Source organism: Pseudophryne corroboree, chromosome 5, assembly GCF_028390025.1.
Source record: "Pseudophryne corroboree isolate aPseCor3 chromosome 5, aPseCor3.hap2, whole genome shotgun sequence".
In the NCBI taxonomy this organism is placed as follows: Eukaryota; Metazoa; Chordata; class Amphibia; order Anura; family Myobatrachidae; genus Pseudophryne; species Pseudophryne corroboree.
The window spans coordinates 6,091,309-6,113,689 of NC_086448.1; the positions used below are offsets into that span (position 1 = coordinate 6,091,309).

At 49.0% G+C, this 22,381-nt stretch overlaps 1 protein-coding gene across 1 annotated transcript in view; it reads right to left on the reverse strand.

The window, feature by feature from the left end:
* Nucleotides 1-1,999: 1,999 nt before the first annotated feature.
* Nucleotides 2,000-22,381, reverse strand: part of MROH1 (maestro heat like repeat family member 1) — a 383,926-nt gene continuing 363,544 nt past the window's right edge. The window contains exon 21 of the mRNA XM_063924734.1: nt 2,000-2,462. Coding sequence (XP_063780804.1) covers nt 2,377-2,462 — 86 coding nt within the window. The 3' untranslated portion in view covers nt 2,000-2,376. The remainder of the gene's footprint in view (nt 2,463-22,381) is intronic.

Genomic DNA, 22,381 nt, shown 5'->3' on the forward strand with positions numbered 1-22,381 from the left:
GACAGAGAAATCCCTCTTTGTTTGATACGAAGGGTCAGACAGGAGTAATACAGTGGTGTTTAGTATCCATCGGAAGAGTATTTAATTAGCAATATTCCGGTGTTGGTTTGAAGCGGATTAATCGCTCGTGCGAATAGTTATGGACATAAGAAGTTTATGGACATTTACTATATTTGCACTTCATTACCCATGCGGCGGGAAACCCAGTTTCCCTCCCACCTGAGCAGTTGGAAATAGTCACAGCCCACCTGTATGAATCAACCTATGACCTTTTGTTATAATGCGAGGAGGAATTCCTGTGTCCAATGAACAATGAGATTGTAGGGACCATTGAATTGTATTGTGTGTGGGGCATAAATAGACAAGCCGATCACATCCAGCTCACTCTCTTCAACGGTTCTCATCACTGATAATCGGGAGCTGGATATCGAGGCGCATGCGATCGTTCCCCTTGTGCGTAAGTTTTCTCCGCAATCATATTGTCTTTATTGTTATTGTGAGCCATATCTCTCTATCTCTCTCTCTCTCTCCTCCTCTTTCTCTCTCATTTTCCCTTAAACGTAATAGTATTGTATTGTATTTCCTGTGTAGTTATCTGGTTAGTTAGTCAATGTTATATTGTAGTGTATGACTTGTATTGTATTATTCTTTTTCAAGTATAACATTCATATAAGGCGTTGGACCCTAAGCCCAGGTATCTGTGTATTTCTTATAGTGTTAAGTATTCTTAGAGCGTCGGTGACGCTCGAACAGCTTTTAAGTTAATAAGGTTACACTGTGTTGCATCTACACTCTATCACTACACTAAGGTTTTACTGCATATTACATTGTTTATGGTTTAGATATAAAGGTTTAACATTGTGAGCGTCAGCGCCGCTGGTGATCTCCTCGTGGTCCCGAGCGTCCGCTACGCTATAGCGAATCATTACGTTAGTCGGCAGCCAATAGCGTGCCTGCCTGTGATCTCTTGGCCGTGAGCGAACGTGACGCTTGAGCGTCTCGACTACGGCTAAGCGATTGTTACGCAACGTGCGTACCCTTACGGTATTCCATACGTCAATAGCGTACAGTGTTCTTAGACCTCTTAAAGGGTTTTAAATAAGATAAATATTTGGCTTTATCAGCCGGGCCGTGGGTGTGAAAGGGGTAAGTAATCTGACGCCCGGCTCTGACCCGTGGTCTGTATGCCGGGTCGTGGGTGTGAAAGCAGTAAGTAATCCGACGCCCGGCTCTGACCCGTGTTCTGTATGCCGGGCCGTGGGTGTGAAAGGGGTAAGTAATCTGACGCCCGGCTCTGACCCGTGTTCTGTATGCCGGGTCGTGGGTGTGAAAGGGGTAAGTAATCTGACGCCCGGCTCTGACCCGTGTTCTGTATGCCGGGCCGTGGGTGTGAAAGGGGTAAGTAATCTGACGCCCGGCTCTGACCCGTGTTCTGTATGCCGGGCCGTGGGTGTGAAAGCGGTAAGTAATCTGACGCCCGGCTCTGACCCGTGTTCTGTATGCCGGGTCGTGGGTGTGAAAGGGGTAAGTAATCTGACGCCCGGCTCTGACCCGTGTTCTGTATGCCGGGCTGTGGGTGTGAAAGGGGTAAGTAATCTGACGCCCGGCTCTGACCCGTGTTCTGTATGCCGGGTCATAGGTGTGAAAGGGGTAAGTAATCTGACGCCCGGCTCTGACCCGTGTTCTGTATGCCGGGTCGTAGGTGTGAAAGGGGTAAGTAATCTGACGCCCGGCTCTGACCCGTGTTCTGTATGCCGGGCCGTGGGTGTGTAAGGGGTAAGTGATCTGACGCCCGGCTCTGATCCGTGTTCTGTACCCCGGGGTCGTGCGTGTGAAAGGGGTAAGTAATCTGACGCCCGGCTCTGACCCGTGTTCTGTATGCCGGGTCGTGGGTGTGAAAGGGGTAAGTAAGCTGACGCCCGGCTCTGACCCGTGTTCTGTATCTCCGCTGTGACGTTTGTTGCTAGAACGAAATACGTAGTAAAACGAATCACACAAATTTCCGTGTTGAAAAATAAGTTTAATGTGTTGACGCTGACCCCAGGAGCAATAGAAAATACCCCATCAACTTCACATATACATATCATCTGTATATAGCCAAATATAACCCCAACACTGCATGGATCCCCTCTATAGAAAGTGGCAGTGATCCCACAGCGGGTCCCTTCCCTGAGAATCCAGAGCGTGGACTGCAGGACCTGTATCCGGGCCGCCCGAATGGCCCCCTCTAGAGTTCCCGGTCTCACCGCCGGCTCAGTGTCTCGCCAAGAAGCATTTGGGGGATCCAGCTACAGTATAAAGTGTCAGCCAGTACCGTTACCCTGGAAGCAGGAACCGTTCCGTACAATGTGATGGCCGGCACAGTCAGGGCTGAAATCAGACAAACTTCACCAGGAGCCCCATGGCCTCCGAGGCCTTGATGCGCACAGCGGGGACTGGGTCCTTCAGCAAGATGACGAGGGCTGGAGAGAGAAAAGCACACATGAGAAATGAGCAGTAACCATTGCCATGCTGGGACTGACCTTTATATATAAAGCGCCAGAGTATCCGCAGCCCCGAATACACCTCGGCATCAGCATATCATAAGAACTCAACATTCAAGGTGTGATCCGGAGGAGCTACACCAGGCCATGAGAGCACAGACCCTACCCTGGCGATAGGCGACACAGATCTGCCACAGGCGTATGACAGCCGGCACCAGCGTGGGACATATCCGCCAAAAGCGTTCCATGTAGGGAGTAATAGGTTTATGGAACAGACCGATGACTTTCTCCTGGCACTGCCTAGAAGACTACCTCCTACACGTGTCATTCACGGAGCAGGTGCCATGAATTAGTGCAGGCCGTGGCACATCCAGAGTCTGTGACTGGTCAATGGCGCTACGCATGGCGCTGCATAGCTAGAGCTTAATGTAGATGATCTATAGATCTGCCAGTCCCAGTCTGAGAACCCTGAAACAGAGGCACTGACACAATGGGGAGGGTTAGGTTTAGGCAGCGGGGGAGGGAAGGTTAGGCAACAAGCAGGGAGGGTTAGGTTTAGGCAGCGGGGGAGGGAAGGTTAGGCAACAAGCGGGGAGGGTTAGGTTTAGGCAGCGGGGGAGGGAAGGTTAGGCAACAAGCGGGGAGGGTTAGGCAACAAGCGAGGAGGGTTAGGGTTTAGGCAGCGAGGGAGGGAGGGTTAGGTTTAGGCAGCGGGGGAGGGAAGGTTAGGCAACAAGCGGGGAGGGTTAGGTTTAGGCAGCGGGGGAGGGAAGGTTAGGCAACAAGCGGGGAGGGTTAGGTTTAGGCAGCGGGGGAGGGAAGGTTAGGCAACAAGCGGGGAGGGTTAGGCAACAAGCAGTGAGGGTTAGGCAACAAGCGGGGAGGGTTAGGCAACAAGCGAGGAGGGTTAGGATTTAGGCAGCGAGGGAGGGAGGGAGGGTTAGGCAACAAGCAGGGAGGGTTAGGTTTAGGCAGCGGGGGAGGGAAGGTTAGGCAACAAGCGGGGAGGGTTAGGTTTAGGCAGCGGGGGAGGGAAGGTTAGGCAACAAGCGGGGAGGGTTAGGGTTAGGCAACAAGCAGTGAGGGTTAGGCAACAAGCGGGGAGGGTTAGGCAACAAGCGAGGAGGGTTAGGGTTTAGGCAGCGAGGGAGGGAGGGTTAGGCAACAAGCGAGGAGGGTTTAGGCAGCGAGGGAGGGAGGGTTAGGCAACAAGCAGGGAGGGTTAGGTTTAGGCAGCAGGGAAGGGAGGGTTAGGCAACAAGCGGGGAGAGTTAGGCAACAAGCGGGGAGGGTTAGGTTTAGGCAGCAAGGAAGGGAGGGTTAGGCATCAAGCGGGGAGGGTTACGCAACAAGCAGTGAGGGTTAGGCAACAAGCGGGGAGGGTTAGGTTTAGGCAGCAGTGAAGGGAGGGTTAGGCAAAAAGCGGGGAGGGTTAGGTTTAGGCAGTGGTGGAGGGAGGGTTAGGCAACAAGCGGGGAGGGTTAGGTTTAGGCAGCAAGGAAGGGAGGGTTAGGCATCAAGCGGGGAGGGTTAGGCAACAAGCAGTGAGGGTTAGGCAACAAGCGGGGAGGGTTAGGTTTAGGCAGCAGGTAAGGGAGGGTTAGGCATCAAGCGGGGAGGGTTAGGAATCAAGCAGTGAGGATTAGGTTTAGGCAGCGGGGAAGGGAGGGTTAGGTAACAAGCGGGGAGGGTTAGGTTTAAGCAGTGGGGAAGGGAGGGTTAGACAACAAGCAATGAGGGTTAGGCATCAAGCAGTGAGGGTTAGATTTAGGCAGCGGGGAAGGCAGGGTTAGACAACAAGCGGGGAGGGTTAGGCAGCAGGGAAGGGAGGGTTAGGCAACAAGCGGGGAGGGTTAGGTTTAGGCAGCAGGAAATGGAGGGATAGGGTTAGGCAACAAGCGGGGAGGGTTAGGTTTAGGCAGCGGGGAAGGGAGGGTTAGGCAACAAGCAGGGAGGGTTAGGCATCAAGCAGTGAGGATTAGGTTTAGGCAGCGGGGAAGGGAGGGTTAGGCAACAAGCGGGGAGGGTTAGGCAACAAGCAGTGAGGATTAGGTTTAGGCAGCGGGGAAGGGAGGGTTAGGCAACAAGCGGGGAGGGTTAGGTTTAGGCAGCGGGGAAGGGAGGGTTAGGGTTAGACAACAAGCAATGAGGGTTAGGCATCAAGCAGTGAGGGTTAGATTTAGGCAGCAGGGAAGGGTTAGGCAACAAGCGGGGAGGGTTAGGTTTAGGCAGCAGGAAATGGAGGGATAGGGTTAGGCAACAAGTGGGGAGGATTAGGTTTAGGCAGCGGGGAAGGGAGGGTTAGGCAACAAGCGGGGAGGGTTAGGTTTAGGCAGCAGGGAAGGGAGGATTAGGCAACAAGCAGGGAGGGTTAGGCAGCAGGGAAGGGAGGGTTAGGCAACCAGCTGGGAGGGTTAGGTTTAGGCACCAAACAGGATCGGGTAGGTGAAAGATTAGGGGGCATACTGGGGGTTGTCGGTATTGTGATGGACGGGATGCCACTGTTGGAATCCTAACCGCTGGCATCCCATCCATCGGCAAAGCATCCTGATCCCGGATGCCGCACCTTGCTATAAATCAGGATGGCCATAGGACAGATGGCGCCATCTAGTGATGGGGTAAATTGCCGCCCCGTGATGAAACTCAGGATGCTCAGGAGATAGAGGGTGCCATCTAGTGATGGGGTAGGCTGCCGCCCCATGATATAATTCAGGATGGTCAAAGGATAGATGGCGCCACCTAGTGATGGGGTAGACTGCTACCCCATGCTGGAACTCGGATGGTCAGGGATAGATGGCGCCATCTAGTGATGAGGAAGGCTGCCACCCCATGCTGTAACTCGGGATGGTCGGGGATAGATGGCGCCATCTAGTGATGAGGAAGGCTGCCACCCCATGCTGGAACTCGGGATGGTCGGGGATAGATGGCGCCATCTAGTGATGAGGAAGGCTGCCACCCCATGCTGGAACTCAGGATGGTCGGGGATAGATGGCGCCATCTAGTGATGAGGAAGACTGCCGCCCCATGCTGGAATTCAGGATGGTCAGGGGATAGATGGCGCCATCTAGTGACGGGATAGGCTTCCACTCCTTTCTGGAACTCAGGATGGTCAGGGGACAGATGGCGCCATCTAGTGATGGGTTAGGCTGTCGCCCCATGCTGGAACTCAGGATGGTCAGGAGACAGGTGGCGCCATCTAGTGATGAGGAAGACTGCCGCCCCATGCTGGGACTCAGGATGCTCAGGGGACAGATGGTGCCATCTAGTGACGGGGTAGGGTGCCGCCCCATGCTGAAACTCAGCATGTTCAAAGGAAAGATGGCGCCACCTAGTGATGGGGTAGACTGCTACCCCATGCTGGAACTCGGGATGGTCGGGGATAGATGGCGCCATCTAGTGATGAAGAAGGCTGCCACCCCATGCTGGAACTCGGGATGGTCGGGGACAGATGGCGCCATCTAGTGATGAGGAAGGCTGCCACCCCATGCTGGAACTCGGGATGGTCGGGGATAGATGGCGCCATCTAGTGATGAGGAAGGCTGCCACCCCATGCTGGAACTAGGGATGGTCAGTGGAGAGATGATGGGGTATCCACTGATGGGGTAGGCTGCCGCTCCTTGCTGGAACTCAGGATGGTCAGGGGATAGATGGCGCCATCTACTCAGGATGGGCAGGGGATAGCTGGAGCCATCTAGTGATAGGGTAAGTTGCAGCCCCATGCTGGAACTCGGGATGGTCAGGGGACAGATGGCACCATCTAGTGATGAGGAAGGCTGCTGCTCCTTTCTAGAACTCAGGATGATCAGGGGATAGATGGCGCCATATTGTGACATCGTAGGCTGCCGAACGTCACTGCTGCACCTCACCCCTATATACCTGTCACCGTCACTGCCGCACCTCTCCCCTTTATATCTGCCCCAGTCACAGTTGCACCTCTCCCCTATATATCTGCCCCAGTCACAGTTTCACCTCTCCCTTATATATCTGCCCCAGTCACAGTTGCACCTCTCCCCTATATATCTGCCCCAGTCACAGTTGCACCTCTCCCCTATATATCTGCCCCAGTCACAGTTTCACCTCTCCCCTATATATCTGCCCCAGTCACAGTTGCACCTCTCCCCTATATATCAGCCCCAGTCACAGTTGCACCTCTACCCTATATACCTGTCTCAATCACTGCTGCACCTCTCCCCTATATACCTGTCTCAATCACTACTGCACCTCTCCCCTATATATCTGTCCCCCTCACTGCTGCCCTGCTGGATATAATGTTGGTCCCTCCCTGGAAGCCTTATCACCCCTCATGGCTTTTTCCTGGTTTCCCAGACATCTGTGTGGAAATGTATGTGTGTGTAAGTGTGTATCACTCCGCCTGGCTCTTGCGCATGTGTGTGTGTATCACGCCGCCTGGCTCTCACTCTCCCTGGCGCAGGTCCAGGCCCTACTTCCAGTAGCTGTTTACACAGGACCCTATGGGAGGCACTCAGCGATCTGCATCCTCCTGCCCCCCCCCCCCCTTCCCTCACACACACACTCACTCAGTGACAGGGGTCCCAGGGCAGCTGTAAATCACCTCCTGCAACCAGCTCAGCCCAGCAATAGAGGAAGCAGACTCAGGGGCAATTATTCACTGCGTAACCAGACGGGGCAATTATTCACTGTGTAACCAGACAGGGGGCAATTATTCACTGCGTAACCAGACGGGGCAATAATTCACTGTGTAACCAGACAGGGGGCAATAATTCACTGTGTAACCAGACAGGGGGCAATTATTCACTGCGTAACCAGACGGGGCAATTATTCACTGCGTAACCAGACGGGGCAATTATTCACTGCGTAACCAGACGGGGCAATTATTCACTGCGTAACCAGACGGGGGGCAATTATTCACTGCGTAACCAAACGGGGCAATTATTCACTGTGTAACTAGATGGGGGGCAATTAATCACTGTGTAAGCAGACAGGGGGGCAATTATTCACTGTGTAACTAGACAGGGGGGCAATTATTCACTGTGTAACCAGATGGGGGGCAATTATTCACTGTGTAACCAGACGTGGGACAATTACTCCTGTGTAACCAGACGTGGGACAATTACTCCTGTGTAACCAGACGGGGGGCAATTATTAATTGTTGTGTAACCAGATGAAAGCAATTATTCACTGTGTAACCAGACGGGGGGGGCAATTATTCACTGTGTAACCAGACGGGGGGGCAATTATTCACTGTGTAACCAGACGGGGCAATTATTCACTGTGTAACCAGACGGGGAAATTATTCACTGTGTAACTAGATGGGGGGCAATTAATCACTGTGTAACCAGACAGGGGGGCAATTATTCACTGTGTAACTAGACAGGGGGCAATTATTCACTGTGTAACCAGACGGGGGGCAATTATTCACTGCGTAACCAGACGGGGCAATTATTCACTGTGTAACCAGACGGGGCAATTATTCACTGTGTAACTAGATGGGGGGGCAATTAATCACTGTGTAACCAGACAGGGGGGCAATTATTCACTGTAACCAGACAGGGGTGCAATTATTCACTGTGTAACCAGACGGGGCAATTATTCACTGTGTAACCAGACGGGGCAATTATTCACTGTGTAACCAGACGGGGCAATTATTCACTGTGTAACCAGACGGGGGGGGCAATTATTCACTGTGTAACCAGACGGGGCAATTATTCACTGTGTAACCAGATGGGGGGCAATTATTGTATAACCAGATGAAAGCAATTATTCACTGTGTAACCAGACGGGGGGACAATTATTCACTGTGTAACCAGACGGGGGGCAATTATTCACTGTGTAACCAGACGGGGCAATTATTCACTGTGTAACCAGACGGGGCAATTATTCACTGTGTAACTAGATGGGGGGCAATTAATCACTGTGTAACCAGACAGGGGGGCAATTATTCACTGTGTAACTAGACAGGGGGGCAATTATTCACTGTGTAACTAGACAGGGGGGCAATTATTCACTGTAACCAGATGGGGCAATTATTCACTGTAACCAGACAGGGGGGCAATTATTCACTGTGTAACCAGACAGGGGGGCAATTATTCAGTGTAACCAGACAGGGGGGGCAATTATTCACTGTGTAACCAGACAGCGGGGCAATTATTCACTGTAACCAGACAGGGGGGCAATTATTCACTGAGTAACCAGACAGGGGGGCAATTATTCACTGCGTAACCATACAGGGGGCAATTATTCACTGTGTAACCAGACGGGGGGGGGCAATTATTCACTGTGTAACCAGATGGGGCAATTATTCACTGTGTAACCAGATGGGGGCAATTATTCACTGTGTAACCAGATGGGGGGCAATTATTCACTGTGTAACCAGATGGGGGGCAATTATTCACTGTGTAACCAGACGGGGGGGGGCAATTATTCACTGTGTAACCAGATGGGGGGCAATTATTGTGTAACCAGATGAAAGCAATTATTCACTGTGTAACCAGACGGGGGGACAATTATTCACTGTGTAACCAGATGGGGGGCAATTATTCACTGTGTAACCAGACGGGGCAATTATTCACTGTGTAACCAGACGGGGCAATTATTCACTGTGTAACCAGACGGGGCAATTATTCACTCTGTAACTAGATGGGGGGCAATTAATCACTGTGTAACCAGACAGGGGGGCAATTATTCACTGTGTAACTAGACAGGGGGGCAATTATTCACTGTGTAACCAGATGGGGGGCAATTATTCACTGTGTAACCAGACAGGGGGGCAATTATTCAGTGTAACCAGACAGAGGGGCAATTATTCACTGTAACCAGACAGCGGGGCAATTATTCACTGAGTAACCAGACAGGGGGGCAATTATTCACTGTGTAACCAGACAGGGGGGCAATTATTCACTGTGTAACCAGACAGGGGGGCAATTATTCACTGTGTAACCAGACGGGGGGGGGGGCGCAATTATTCACTGTGTAACCAGATGGGGCAATTATTCACTGTGTAACCAGATGGGGGGCAATTATTCACTGTGTAACCAGATGGGGGGCAATTATTCACTGTGTAACCAGATGGGGGGCAATTATTCACTGTGTAACCAGACAGGGGGGCAATTATTCACTGTGTAACCAGACGGGGGGGGGGGGGGGCACAATTATTCACTGTGTAACCAGATGGGGGGCAATTATTCACTGTGTAACCAGATGGGGGGCAATTATTCACTGTGTAACCAGACGGGGGGCAATTATTCACTGTGTAACCAGACGTGTAACCAGACGGGGGGCAATTATTCACTGTGTAACCAGACGGGTGGGACAATTATTCACTGTGTAACCAGACGGGGGGGGGGCAATTATTCACTGTGTAACCAGACAGGGGGCAATTATTCACTGTGTAACCAGACGTGGGACAATTACTCCTGTGTAACCAGACAGGGGGGCAATTATTCACTGTGTAACCAGACAGGGGGGCAATTATTCAGTGTAACCAGACAGGGTGGCAATTATTCACTGTGTAACCAGACAGGGGGGCAATTATTCAGTGTAACCAGACAGGGTGGCAATTATTCACTGTGTAACCAGACGGGGGGGGGCAATTATTCATTGTATAACCAGACGGGGCAATTATTCACTGTGTAACCAGATGGGGGGCAATTATTCACTGTGTAACCAGATGGGGCAATTATTCACTGTGTAACTAGATGTGGGGCAATTAATCACTGTGTAACCAGACAGGGGGGCAATTATTCACTGTGTAACCAGACAGGGGGGCAATTATTCACTGTGTAACCAGATGGGGGGCAATTATTCACTGTAACCAGACAGGGGGGCAATTATTCACTGTGTAACCAGACAGGGGGGCAATTATTCAGTGTAACCAGACAGGGTGGCAATTATTCAGTGTAACCAGACAGGGTGGCAATTATTCACTGTGTAACCAGACAGGGGGGCAATTATTCAGTGTAACCAGACAGGGTGGCAATTATTCACTGTGTAACCAGACGGGGGGGGGGCAATTATTCACTGTGTAACCAGACGGGGCAATTATTCACTGTGTAACCAGATGCGGGGCAGTTATTCACTGTGTAACCAGACGGGGGGCAATTATTCACTGTGTAACCAGACGGGGGGCAATTATTCACTGTGTAACCAGACCGGGGGGGGGGGGGGGGGGCGCAATTATTCACTGTGTAACCAGACGGGGGGGCAATTATTCACTGTGTAACCAGACGTGGGACAATTACTCCTGTGTAACCAGACGTGGGACAATTACTCCTGTGTAACCAGACGGGGGGCAATTATTCATTGTGTAACCAGATGAAAGCAATTATTCACTGTGTAACCAGACGGGGGGGGGGGGGCAATTATTCACTGTGTAACCAGACGGGGGGCAATTATTCACTGTGTAACCAGACGGGGCAATTATTCACTGTGTAACCAGACGGGGCAATTATTCACTGTGTAACTAGATGGGGGGCAATTAATCACTGTGTAACTAGACAGGGGGGCAATTATTCACTGTGTAACCAGATGGGGGGCAATTATTCACTGTAACCAGACAGGGGGGCAATTATTCACTGTGTAACCAGACAGGGGGCAATTATTCACTGTGTAACCAGACAGGGTGGCAATTATTCACTGTGTAACCAGACAGCGGGGCAATTATTCACTGTAACCAGACAGGGGGGCAATTATTCACTGAGTAACCAGACAGGGGGGCAATTATTCACTGTGTAACCAGACAGGGGGGCAATTATTCACTGTGTAACCAGACAGGGGGGCAATTATTCACTGTGTAACCAGACGGGGCAATTATTCACTGTGTAACCAGATGGGGGGCAATTATTCATTGTGTAACCAGATGAAAGCAATTATTCACTGTGTAACCAGACGGGGGGACAATTATTCACTGTGTAACCAGACGGGGGGCAATTATTCACTGTGTAACCAGATGGGGCAATTATTCACTGTGTAACCAGACGGGGCAATTATTCACTGTGTAACTAGATGGGGGGCAATTAATCACTGTGTAACCAGACAGGGGGGCAATTATTCACTGTTTAACTAGACAGGGGGGCAATTATTCACTGTGTAACCAGACGGGGGGCAATTATTCACTGTGTAACCAGACAGGTGGGGCAATTATTCACTGTGTAACCAGACGGGGGGGGGGGCAATTATTCACTGTGTAACCAGACAGGGGGCAATTATTCACTGTGTAACCAGACGTGGGACAATTACTCCTGTGTAACCAGACGTGGGACAATTACTCCTGTGTAACCAGACAGGGGGGCAATTATTCACTGTGTAACCAGACAGGGGGGCAATTATTCAGTGTAACCAGACAGGGTGGCAATTATTAACTGTGTAACCAGACAGGGGGGCAATTATTCAGTGTAACCAGACAGGGTGGCAATTATTCACTGTGTAACCAGACGGGGGGGGGGGGGGGGGGGGGGGGGGCAATTATTCACTGTATAACCAGACGGGGCAATTATTCACTGTGTAACCAGATGGGGGGCAATTATTCAGTGTGTAACCAGACCGGGGGGGCAATTATTCACTGTGTAACCAGACGGGGGGCAATTATTCACTGTGTAACCAGACGGGGCAATTATTCACTGTGTAACCAGATGGGGCAATTATTCACTGTGTAACTAGATGTGGGGCAATTAATCACTGTGTAACCAGACAGGGGGGCAATTATTCACTGTGTAACCAGACAGGGGGGCAATTATTCACTGTGTAACCAGATGTGGGGCAATTATTCACTGTAACCAGACAGGGGGGCAATTATTCACTGTGTAACCAGACAGGGGGGCAATTATTCAGTGTAACCAGACAGGGTGGCAATTATTCAGTGTAACCAGACAGGGTGGCAATTATTCACTGTGTAACCAGACGGGGGCAATTATTCAGTGTAACCAGACAGGGTGGCAATTATTCACTGTGTAACCAGACGGGGGGGGGGGGGGGGGGCAATTATTCACTGTGTAACCAGACGGGGCAATTATTCACTGTGTAACCAGATGGGGGCAATTATTCACTGTGTAACCAGACGGGGGGCAATTATTCACTGTGTAACCAGACGGGGGGCAATTATTCACTGTGTAACCAGACGGGGAAGGGGCAATTATTCACTGTGTAACCAGACCGGGGGGGCGCAATTATTCACTGTGTAACCAGACGGGGGGGGGCAATTATTCACTGTGTAACCAGACGTGGGACAATTACTCCTGTGTAACCAGACGTGGGACAATTACTCCTGTGTAACCAGACGGGGGGCAATTATTCATTGTGTAACCAGATGAAAGCAATTATTCACTGTGTAACCAGACGGGGGGGGGGGGGCAATTATTCACTGTGTAACCAGACGGGGGGCAATTATTCACTGTGTAACCAGACGGGGCAATTATTCACTGTGTAACCAGACGGGGCAATTATTCACTGTGTAACTAGATGGGGGGCAATTAATCACTGTGTAACTAGACAGGGGGGCAATTATTCACTGTGTAACCAGATGGGGGGCAATTATTCACTGTAACCAGACAGGGGGGCAATTATTCACTGTGTAACCAGACAGGGGGCAATTATTCAGTGTAACCAGACAGGGTGGCAATTATTCACTGTGTAACCAGACAGGGTGGCAATTATTCACTGTGTAACCAGACAGCGGGGCAATTATTCACTGTGTAACCAGACAGGGGGGCAATTATTCACTGTGCAACCAGACGGGGCAATTATTTACTGTGTAACCAGACGGGGGCAATTATTCACTGTGTAACCAGACCGGGGGGGGGGGGGGCAATTATTCACTGTGTAACCAGACGGGGCAATTATTCACTGTGTAACCAGATGGGGGGCAATTATTCATTGTGTAACCAGATGAAAGCAATTATTCACTGTGTAACCAGACGGGGGGGCAATTATTCACTGTGTAACCAGATGGGGCAATTATTCACTGTGTAACCAGATGGGGCAATTATTCCCTGTGTAACTAGATGGGGGGCAATTAATCACTGTGTAACCAGACAGGGGGGCAATTATTCACTGTGTAACTAGACAGGGGGGCAATTATTCACTGTGTAACCAGATGGGGGGCAATTATTCACTGTGTAACCAGATGGGGGGCAATTATTCACTGTGTAACCAGACAGGGGGCAATTATTCAGTGTAACCAGACAGGGTGGCAATTATTCACTGTGTAACCAGACAGCGGGGCAATTATTCACTGTAACCAGACAGGGGGGCAATTATTCACTGAGTAACCAGACGGGGGCAATTATTCACTGTGTAACCAGACAGGGGGGCAATTATTCACTGTGTAACCAGACGGGGCAATTATTTACTGTGTAACCAGACGGGGGCAATTATTCACTGTGTAACCAGACCGGGGGGGGGGGGGGGGGCAATTATTCACTGTGTAACCAGACGGGGCAATTATTCACTGTGTAACCAGATGGGGGGCAATTATTCATTGTGTAACCAGATGAAAGCAATTATTCACTGTGTAACCAGACGGGGGGACAATTATTCACTGTGTAACCAGACGGGGGGCAATTATTCACTGTGTAACCAGATGGGGCAATTATTCACTGTGTAACCAGACGGGGCAATTATTCACTGTGTAACTAGATGGGGGGCAATTAATCACTGTGTAACCAGACAGGGGGGCAATTATTCACTGTTTAACTAGACAGGGGGGCAATTATTCACTGTGTAACCAGATGGGGGCAATTATTCACTGTGTAACCAGACAGGGGGGCAATTATTCACTGTGTAACCAGACAGGGGGGCAATTATTCAGTGTAACCAGACAGGGTGGCAATTATTCACTGTGTAACCAGACAGGGTGGCAATTATTCACTGTGTAACCAGACAGCGGGGCAATTATTCACTGTAACCAGACAGGGGGGCAATTATTCACTGAGTAACCAGACAGGGGGCAATTATTCACTGTGTAACCCGACAGGGGGGCAATTATTCACTGTGTAACCAGACAGGGGGGCAATTATTCACTGTGTAACCAGACAGGGGGGCAATTATTCACTGTGTAACCAGACGGGACAATTATTCACTGTGTAACCAGACGGGGGCAATTATTCACTATGTAACCACACAGGGGGCAATTATTCACTGTGTAACCAGACGGGGCAATTATTCACTGTGTAACCAGATGGGGGGCAATTATTCATTGTGTAACCAGACGGGGGGCAATTATTCACTGTGTAACCAGACGGGGGGCAATTATTCACTGTGTAACTAGACGGGGGGGGGGGGGGGGGGGCAATTATTCACTGTGTAACCAGACGGGGGGCAATTACTCCTGTGTAACCAGACGTGGGACAATTACTCCTGTGTAACCAGACATGGGGCAATTATTCACTGTGTAACCAGACAGGGGGCATTATTCATTGTGTAACCAGATGAAGGCAATTATTCACTGTGTAACCAGACGGGGGGCAATTATTCACTGTGTAACTAGATGGGGGGGCAATTAATCACTGTGTAACCAGAGAGGGGGGCAATTATTCACTTTGTAACCAGACAGGGGGGCAATTATTCACTGTGACCAGACAGGGGGGCAATTATTCACTGTGTAACCAGACAGGGGGGCAATTATTCACTGTGTAACCAGACAGGGGGGCAATTATTCACTGTGTAACCAGACAGGGGGCAATTATTAACTGTGTAACCAGACGGGGGCAATTATTCACTGTGTAACCAGACGGGGGCAATTATTCACTGTGTAACCAGACAGGGGGCATTATTCACTGTGTAACCAGACGGGGGGCAATTAACCACACACAACACACAGATGAGCGTCAGTGACTGGCAGCCGCCATGTTGCTGCAATGTCAGACCAGCAGGGATTACAGAGATAAGCGCCAGGCGCAGAGTGTATATTGGTTGGTTCTCGGAAGACGCCATCTATCCCCCTAGATCTGAATTATTACCAGCAGGGTCTGTAAATTGAATGGCCGATCCGTGCTCACTGGTAAGTGCCCATCCCGCAGCCCCGGGTATCCAACCGCCAATCCACACCAAGGCTGGGTACAGCACTCCGGGACTGCTGGATGCCGTGTAACACCCACATATAATACACACGCACGTATAATATACACACACACCCACATATAATACACACGCACTTATAATATACACCCACACTCACATATAATACACACGCACGTATAATATACACACCCACCCACATATAATACACACCCACATATAATACACACGCACATATAATATACACACCCACCCACATATAATACACACGCACGTATAATATACACACCCACCCACATATAATACACACGCACGTATAATATACACACCCACCCACATATAATACACACACACACACACGTATAATATATACACACACACCCACATATAATACACACACACGTATAATATACACCCCCCCTCCACATATAGTACACACGCACATATAATATACACACACACCCACATATAATACACACGCACGTATAATATACACACACACCCACATATAATACACGCACGTATAATATACACACACACCCATATATAATACAGACGCACGTATAATATACACCCACACCCACATATAATACACACGCACGTATTATATACACACCCACATATAATACACACGCACGTATAATATACACACACACCCACATATAATACACACGCACGTATAATATACACACACACACCCACATATAATACACACGCACGTATAATATACACACCCACCCACATATAATACACACACACGTATAATATATACACACACCCACATATAATACACACGCACGTATAATCTACACACCCACCCACATATAATACACACGCACGTATAATATACACACACACGCACATATAATATACACGCACACCCACATATAATACACACACACGCACATATATACACCCACCCACATATAATACACACGCACGTATAATATACACGCACACCCACATATAATACACACGCACACATATAATATACACACACGTATAATATACACGCACACCCACATATAATACACACGCACGTATAATATACAAGCATACCCACATATAATACACATGCACGCACATATAATATACACCCACCCACATATAATACACACGCACGTATAATATACTCACGCACACCCACATATAATACACACGTACGTATAATATACACGCACACCCACATATAATACACGCACCCAAATATAATACACACGCACATAAAATATACACACCCACGTATAATATACACATACCCACAAATGATACGCACGCACGCACATATATACACCCACCCACATATAATACACACACACGCACATATAAAATACACCCACCCACATATAATACACACACATGCTCATATAATATACACCCACCCACATATAATACACAGGCAAGTATAATATACACGCACACCCACATATAATACACACGCACGTATAATATACACGCACACCCACATATAATACACACGCACGTATAATATACACGCACACCCACATATAATATACATGCACGCACATATAATATACACACACCCCAATATAATACACACGCACGTATAATATACTCACGCACACCCACATATAATACACACGTACGTATAATATACACGCACACCCACATATAATACACGCACCCAAATATAATACACACACACGTAAAATATACACACCCACGTATAATATACACATACCCACAAATGATACGCACGCACGCACGCACATATATACACGCACCCACATATAATACACACACACACACGCACGCACATATAAAATACACCCACCCACATATAATACACACACACACACTCATATAATATACACCCACCCACATATAATACACAGGCACGTATAATATACACGCACACCCACATATAATACACACGCACGTATAATATACACGCACACCCACATATAATACACACGCACGTATAATATACACGCACACCCACATATAATACACATGCACGCACATATAATATACACACACCCCAATATAATACACACGTACGTATAATATACACGCACACCCAAATATAATACACGCACCCAAATATAATACACACGCACGTAAAATATACACACCCACATATAACACACACGCACGTATAATATACACATACCCACAAATGATACACACGCACATATATACACCCACCCACATATAATACACACACACGCACGCACATATAATATACACCCACCCACATATAATACACAGGCACGCACATATAATATACACCCACCCACATATAATACACGCGCACGCTCATATAATATACACCCACCCACATATAAAACACACGCACGCACATATAATATACACCCACCCACATATAATATAATACATGCGCGCACATATAATATACACCCACCCACATATAATACACACACACACATATAATACACACGCACGCTCATATAATATACACCCACTCACATATAATACACACGCACATATAATATACACCCACCCACATATAATACATGCGCACGCTCATATAATATACACTCACCCACATATAATACACACGCACATATAATATACACCCACCCACATATAATACACACGTACGCACATATAATATACACCCACCCACATATAATACACATGCACATATAATATACACCCACCCACATATAATACACACGCACATATAATATACACCCACCCACATATAATACACACGTACGCACATATAATATACACCCACCCACATATAATACACAGGCACGCACATATAATATACACCCACCCACATATAATACACGCGCACGCTCATATAATATACACCCACCCACATATAAAACACACGCACGCACATATAATATACACCCACCCACATATAATATAATACATGCGCGCACATATAATATACACCCACCCACATATAATACACACACACACATATAATACACACGCACGCTCATATAATATACACCCACTCACATATAATACACACGCACATATAATATACACCCACCCACATATAATACATGCGCACGCTCATATAATATACACTCACCCACATATAATACACACGCACATATAATATACACCCACCCACATATAATACACACGTACGCACATATAATATACACCCACCCACATATAATACACATGCACATATAATATACACCCACCCACATATAATACACACGCACATATAATATACACCCACCCACATATAATACACACGTACGCACATATAATATACACCCACCCACATATAATACACATGCACGCACATATAATATACACACACCCACATGTAATACACACACACGCACATATAATATAGACTCACCAACATATAATACAAATGCATGCACATATAATATACACACACAACCACATATAATACAAATGCACGCACATATAATATACACTCACACATATTATACAAATGCACGCACATATAATATACACACACACATGCACATATAATAAACACCCACACCCACATATACTACAAATGCATGCACATATAATATACACACCCACATATAATACGCATGCAGATAAACACCCACTTATAATACACACGCACACATCCACATATAATACACATGCACGCACATATAATACACACACACACACACCCACATATAATATACACACGCACATATAATATACACCCCCCCACATATAATATACACACACCAACTTATAATACGCATGCACGCACACATCCACTTATAATACACACGCACACACCCACATATAATGCGCACAGGTGTACACCACATATAATATACACACACGTAATGCACACAGTGTACATACACACACAGCGCCTGGCGGGAACAGCACTGGATCTCCATATGCATCACCAGATGCACTATACACTGTACGTTACAGGAATATTAACCCTTCATTTCCGTGTGCTTCTCTGATGCTTGTTACACGGTGTTATCTGTGTAACTGAGCTGTTACTTTACCTTATCCCAGGCCAGAGGGAAAAGGGCCCTAATTTGCACACCTTAATTAGGTAGTGAGGTGCTACTCTGCTTGAGACTTAGTAAAGTGTACAGAGGGAAAAGGTAGCAGGTGCACTATCTCACACTAGCTCAACCTGTAGTAACCAGAGGCACTTAGCATATTCCTGGCCATTTAGCACCCTGCCCCACCCACCCCTCTGATTTTAAATAGTCCAACACTCCAGCCTTTACATTTGGAATGAGCACACTGAGGTAAGACTCCTACATTTTGTTTAATATGGCAGTCCATAATGGGGGGAATTCTCTGGGGTGTGGGGCTCCCTGTGCCTGCCGTGGCTGGGTGTCCCTGGGGCATCGCAATTTAACATTATTTCATCACTCCATGGCACTTACCGTATATACTCGAGTATATGTCGACCCGAATATAAGCCGAGGCACCTAATTCTACCACAAAAACCTGGGAAAACGTATTGACTCGAGTATAAGCCTAGGGTGGGAAATGCAGCTCTAGCCGTACACAGCCCTCAGTGCCAGATATGCCCTCATACTGCCAGATATGCCCTCATACTGCCAGATATGCCCCCACAGTGCCAGATATACCCCACACTGCCAGATATGCCCCCACACTGCCAGATATGCCCCCACACTGCCAGATATGCCCCCACACTGCCAGATATGCCCACAGTGCCAGATATGCCCCACAGTGCCTGATGTGCCAGATATGCCCTCATGCTGCCACATATGACCCTCATGCTGCCACATATGCCCCTCATGCTGCCACATATGCCCCTCATTCTGCCACATATGCCCCCTCATGCTGCCACATATGTCCCCTCATGCTGCCACATATGCCCCCTCATGCTGCCAGATATGCCCCCTCATGCTGCCAGATATGTCCCCTCATGCTGCCAGATACGTCCCCTCATGCTGCCAGATATGTCCCCTCATGCTGCCAGATATGCCCCCTCATGCTGCCAGATATGCCCCCTCATGCTGCCAGATATGCCCCCTCATGCTGCCACTCCAGATATGCCCCCTCATGCTGCCAGATATGCCCCCTCATGCTGCCAGATATGTCCCCTCATGCTGCCACATATGCCCCCTCATGCTGCCAGATATGTCCCCTCATGATGCCACATATGCCCCCTCATGCTGCCAGATATGCCCCCTCATGCTGCCAGATATGCCCCCTCATGCTGCCAGATATGTCCCCTCATGCTGCCAGATATGTCCCCTCATGATGCCACATATGCCCCCTCATGCTGCCAGATATGCCCCCTCATGCTGCCAGATATGTCCCCTCATGCTGCCACATATGTCCCCTCATGCTGCCAGATATGCCCCCTCATGCTGCCAGATATGCCCCCTCATGCTGCCAGATATGTCCCCTCATGCTGCCAGATATGTCCCCTCATGATGCCACATATGCCCCCTCATGCTGCCAGATATGTCCCCTCATGCTGCCAGATATGTCCCCTCATGATGCCACATATGCCCCCTCATGCTGCCAGATATGCCCCCTCATGCTGCCAGATATGTCCCCTCATGCTGCCACATATGTCCCCTCATGCTGCCAGATATGCCCCCTCATGCTGCCAGATATGCCCCCTCATGCTGCCAGATATGCCCCCTCATGCTGCCAGATATGTCCCCTCATGCTGCCACATATGTCCCCTCATGCTGCCAGATATGCCCCCTCATGCTGCCAGATATGCCCCCTCATGCTGCCAGATATGTCCCCTCATGCTGCCAGATATGTCCCCTCATGATGCCACATATGCCCCCTCATGCTGCCAGATATGTCCCCTCATGCTGCCAGATATGTCCCCTCATGATGCCACATATGCCCCCTCATGCTGCCAGATATGCCCCCTCATGCTGCCAGATATGTCCCCTCATGCTGCCACATATGTCCCCTCATGCTGCCAGATATGCCCCCTCATGCTGCCAGATATGCCCCCTCATGCTGCCAGATATGTCCCCTCATGCTGCCAGATATGTCCCCTCATGATGCCACATATGCCCCCTCATGCTGCCAGATATGTCCCCTCATGCTGCCACATATGTCCCCTCATGCTGCCAGATATGTCCCCTCATGCTGCCAGATACGTCCCCTCATGCTGCCAGATATGTCCCCTCATGCTGCCAGATACGTCCCCTCATGCTGCCACATATACCCCCTCATGCTGCCAGATATGCTCCCTCCCCAAGTGCCAGGTATGCCCCACAGTGTTGTTACTTACACCTCCGTCGATCCAGCGCTGTCTTCTGGAGGGACACGAAGCGCACAGCACGCGCCTCTCCTGTGTCCCTCCTGCATCTTCGGCGGCCGCGGCAGGTCTATTAAAGGAAGTGCCGGTTCGTGATCAGAGGTCACGAACGGGTACTTCCTGTAATAGAACCGCCGCTGCTGTCGCCGGAGATGCAGGAGGGACACAGGAGAGCCGCGCGCTGTGCGCTTCGTGTCCCTCCTTCACACTGCTCTGCCTCTGCCTGTCACTGACTCGAGTATAAGCCGAGGTGGCTTTTTCAGCACAAAAAAAAGTGCTGAAAAAGTCGGCTTATACTCGAGTATATACGGTAGTTTGTTTTATATATATGTAACACCTTCACATAATTTTCTTTTACTCCTCACATTATTCACACATGCAGCAGCAGCTACTCCTACCTCTTTAACCCTATATTTTTATCACTCCTGCGATGCCCTGGGGTTATCTGGCTGGGTGGCTCTGGGGTGTCCTGCCCCCCGGACCTGAACCCCTATAGTTAGTGTTAGGGACTTACCCAATGAGAGGCTACCTTGATGCGGTGGGTAAGCTCATAGCCCTGGCCAGGAATATGCTAAGTGCCTCTGGTTACTACAGGTTGAGCTAGTGTGAGATAGTGCACCTGCTACCTCTTCCCTCTGTACACTTATCCCAGGCCATCCTGTCACTCTAATTCACACGTGGTAGT